The 4,318-nt window shown below is 22.1% G+C and overlaps 1 protein-coding gene across 1 annotated transcript; it reads left to right on the forward strand.

Moving 5' to 3' along the window:
• Positions 1-337: 337 nt before the first annotated feature.
• On the forward strand, positions 338-4,101 carry LOC132928015 (uncharacterized). Its single transcript, XM_060992575.1, has 4 exons — positions 338-472; positions 578-727; positions 1,432-1,602; positions 3,925-4,101. The coding sequence occupies exons 1-4, from the start codon at positions 389-391 to the stop codon at positions 4,099-4,101; spliced, it is 582 nt and encodes a 193-aa protein (XP_060848558.1). The 5' UTR covers positions 338-388.
• Positions 4,102-4,318: the final 217 nt, after the last annotated feature.

Genomic DNA, 4,318 nt, shown 5'->3' on the forward strand with positions numbered 1-4,318 from the left:
TCTTTCTAATTTGGCGCCCGCTAATTGGTTATATTAACACTGAAAAGTAATAAAAACCCCCCAGAATCAGTGAACTAATTATTAGTTATTATTACAATATATATTATTATTATATATTAAATAATTTAGAAAAATATGTTCTTCTATTCTGCAAAAATGTGCAAATATTTAATTTCTGAAATAACTTTATTATCTTTTTTCCATTCAATATAACTATATAATTATGTATGTATGGATTTATTTCATACTTCCGGCAACTTTTAGAGGTTATGGATTTAAGCATGTCAAAAAACTGTCATAAATATATACATTTTTTAATAATTTATACTATTGATCAGTCTTTCTGTTACCAATTTATAAAATTCAGTGTTGAAATAAAGTAATAATAATGATAATAACAAAAGTGTTTGTTCTCATTGCATTTTTCACTTTATGCAATTCGAAAACCAGTTTTATGCCCAACTTACCTTTGGTACCTAAGTATTATAACAATATTTATATTTTTACGATTTATTATTATATTTTATTTTTTTCGAAATTTTTAATGAAATATGTTTGTTTATTAATTTTCTTGCAGGGAGAATATCGTATGATATTTGAGAAAATATACCATTGTGAATCAAAACGTTTAATTCAAATCAATTTGTATTTGAGTAAAAAGACATTAAGTGTATCTGAGTTAAAAGGAAATATAACATACTTAGTACCTTTTGACGATACTCTTACAGTAAGTATATATTTAATACAATTAATAATATATTATTTAAATATATAATTAGATACTTGGAGGTTGGTACTTAGTTCAAGTTAAAGGTAAATATTCAATTCTACGGAATTAAAAGTTTGATCATGAATTATTAAGTAGAATTTTTACTACCTAACACATTATTCAATTTGACTTCATTTTTGTTTTCGTGAAATTTAATGAAATTTACAATAATATATTATAGAAATTTAGATTATTTACTGCTTGAGGAATATTGTTTTGTATACAATAGAATATGTCCTTGCCAATCCACATATATTATGCAATGTTATATTTTATAGAAGTTATTATAAAGTTTATAATCGTCCAGTACAACTTATTTAAAAGGAAAATTAATATTTATATTAAATTTGGAGGATACCATTTCTTGTATTGTATTTATAAAATTAATAATTGAATATAGAATGATTGAGTAAAAATTACTATCAATTTTTATTATTTTTAAACAGTATTTTTATTCATTTATACAATAATTTCATACGCCATTATCATTGAGTTGTGACTAAAATCACTATGCTTGATGAACAATAATTTCTGTTATTACACATTGGCTGAAGTAGTTTTTAATTTTAAGAATTGAATTAAAAAATGCTTTACTTTATACTTGTACTATTTTAATGTTCTTATTACATAATATCTAAACTAATGTACTATTTTATTTATAGCTGGATATAAATATTGCTTCTTGGGGTTCAACTGGAGGTTGGAAACCAAATTCATTGGTTTACATTACAAAGAATGCATGTAGCAGTGGATTGAAAAAACTCTTAGGAAATGCATGGAAAAATTTAGCTAAATCATTTAACATTTCTAATACCAGTTGTCCAACACCACTAGTAATGTATAACATGATTAATTAATTATATGCACTAACTATGGATTAAACAAATATAATCACTTTAAAATCAATTAATTAATATTAAGACAACAGTTTTATCTTTAGCAACGTTCCAAAAAGGACGATTTTCTTGATTGATTATTATTTATTAACAAAAAAAATAAATGATAAAATTGGAGAGTAGATAATTTAAAATAATATTATTATTATATTTATAATTTTCGACCAAAATCGAATTTTTTTTTTATGAATTAAAAACGAATAAACGAAGATTGTTGAAATTGTCACCGAATTTTTATATTCTCATTTATTAACAAATTTTTATTTATTTTACTTTTATTTTTTTATTAATTTCAAGTACAATTTATTTGATAGGTTAAATATCTGGAAAATGTAACACAAAGCTCACTATAAATTATTATTTTTTCAATCAAAAATATAATAAATCTTTAGATACCATATTACCTATAAACATTTAAAATTATAATTCTGACAACATTTTTAAGAATCATGAATATTAATAAATTAATTTTCGTCGAAAATTCATAAATCATCTTATTTTTGTATCTAAGTTTTGAAAACCAGTTTTCATAGACATTTTAACTTCCAATTGTGATTAAATTATTGATTAAAATAATGAATATCAATAATTTAATTAATTTGTAACAATTTAAAAACATTTTTAATACGAACTTAAATATTTTTGTATAACAATAACATATTTTATTTATTTTAAAATAAGAGTGACCCAAACGACACCCTAAGTACACTTCTAAAATGTTTAGAAAATAAACTAAGTTGTTACCATATTTTTAGATTCTGAACGGAGTGATGAATTTATTGATTTTACAATGATGTGTTTTTTATTTTTTATCAAAAGTAAAAAATATCCAATAGTTTACAACAGCGTCGAGAAAAACCCCGAAAAAATTACGGAAAAACGGAAATTTTTACGCATAACCACTTTTTGATAAAATCGATTTTTTGTTTTAACTCAAAATCGAATCATTTAAATACTTCAAATTTTCACCAAATGTTTATATTATGGTAATCTATTTTCGATTAAATTTTCAAAATATTTTGACCTTTTTTAAGCAACTTATAGACAATTGAAATTTTCGACTTTTCTAAGTTTTTTTCTTAAAAGGTCGATAAAAAAAATTTGGGTATCCAAAAAATCTTTAAAATTTATTAAAAGGCTTATTATAAGTTGAACTTATCGTAGTAAAAAAAAATCAAAAATCGTTAGTCACAATTTTTGTTTATAAGCATTTAAAGTTCAAATATTTACGATATATTATATCAAAATCGCGAAAATTTGCAAGGAATTTTGAAGTTGAAAATTCATAAAATTTTTATGATTTATACTTAAGGTTGAAAAATTCAATACAAGTTTATCCATAAGTTTTCCTTAAAGTAATTTTAAAAAAAAATTCCAGCGTCAATATAGAAAACATTTTATGAGCGTATGATATTTTATTTTTTACGAAATCATGTAAAATAACGATATATTATAATTTAAATATAAGTAATAATAATATATCCAACTAATTATCATTGACTGACAAATCATCTCCGTTCAGAACCGTTTTTCGTATACAATGATACCCGTCATTTTACTCTCCATTTCTATTATACAGCAGAGCGATACCCACTTGCCCACATTTTTGTTTTATTTTTATAATCGAATAACTTTTTTCATTAAGCGCATACAATTTGAAAATTGAATACCTCTATTATGGTTTTAAAATTTCATGTAAAATAAAATATTAATTATTATATCTTAAAGTTTATAATCACGTCAACTTGCAAGTGAAAATTTTCAAAAGTTAGTTTATTGTGTAAATCAAAGAAAATATGTATAATAAATAATAATAATAACCAATAAGGACCCAATTAATACAAGTAATAAGTAATACAACTAATACAAGTGATAAATATCAAAAATGTATAGTACTTATTTTTGCATATTTACTATCAATATTTTCTGTATATAATCAATATATTATTTCTAATCAACTATAACCGAATACATTTAAAAAAAGAAAAAATATTTCTCAATATTTCATTGAAATATTTTAATTGAAACATTTCAAATTTAGAACGCTAACCTCTATACATTTATGTCTTATGAATTTTAATGTTTTAATATTGCAACAGAGTAACTACATTTTAAATGCGTATGCCATTTTATTATATTTATCTTAAAACAATTTTTCATCTAGATAATGAAAAAATTCTCAAAGTTACAATTCTGTAGATAATATTGTATATTACCATCCTCATGTGTTTTGTAACAATTTATTTTTGAATTTTTCAGGGAACATATACAATAACAGATTTTGACTTGAAGGAATTGTCAGACAATAATTTTCCCAAGGTGTATTTTTACGGAAAATATAAATCGACGATTAAGTTGAAAAATGTGAAAAGTGAAATAATCGGTTGTTTTGTAATAGAGGCTAGTCTTATACGACCTTGGGAAACTCCAATTTGATTAAATTTGACAAAACACTAATAGAATATATTATTGTCATAATTATAATGTCTTTTGTTTTATTTTTTTCATTATTTGGTAGTATCAATTAAATAAACTATGCTAGTTACTGTAGAATATTATATCACGTTATATTTTACAGAAGAAAATAAAACTGGAGTCTTAAACATAAATGATGTTATTATTTTTAACATTTTTTTTTAAGATCATCGTAGTA

This window comes from Rhopalosiphum padi, chromosome 3 (genome assembly GCF_020882245.1).
Source record: "Rhopalosiphum padi isolate XX-2018 chromosome 3, ASM2088224v1, whole genome shotgun sequence".
Classification (NCBI taxonomy): Eukaryota; Metazoa; Arthropoda; class Insecta; order Hemiptera; family Aphididae; genus Rhopalosiphum; species Rhopalosiphum padi.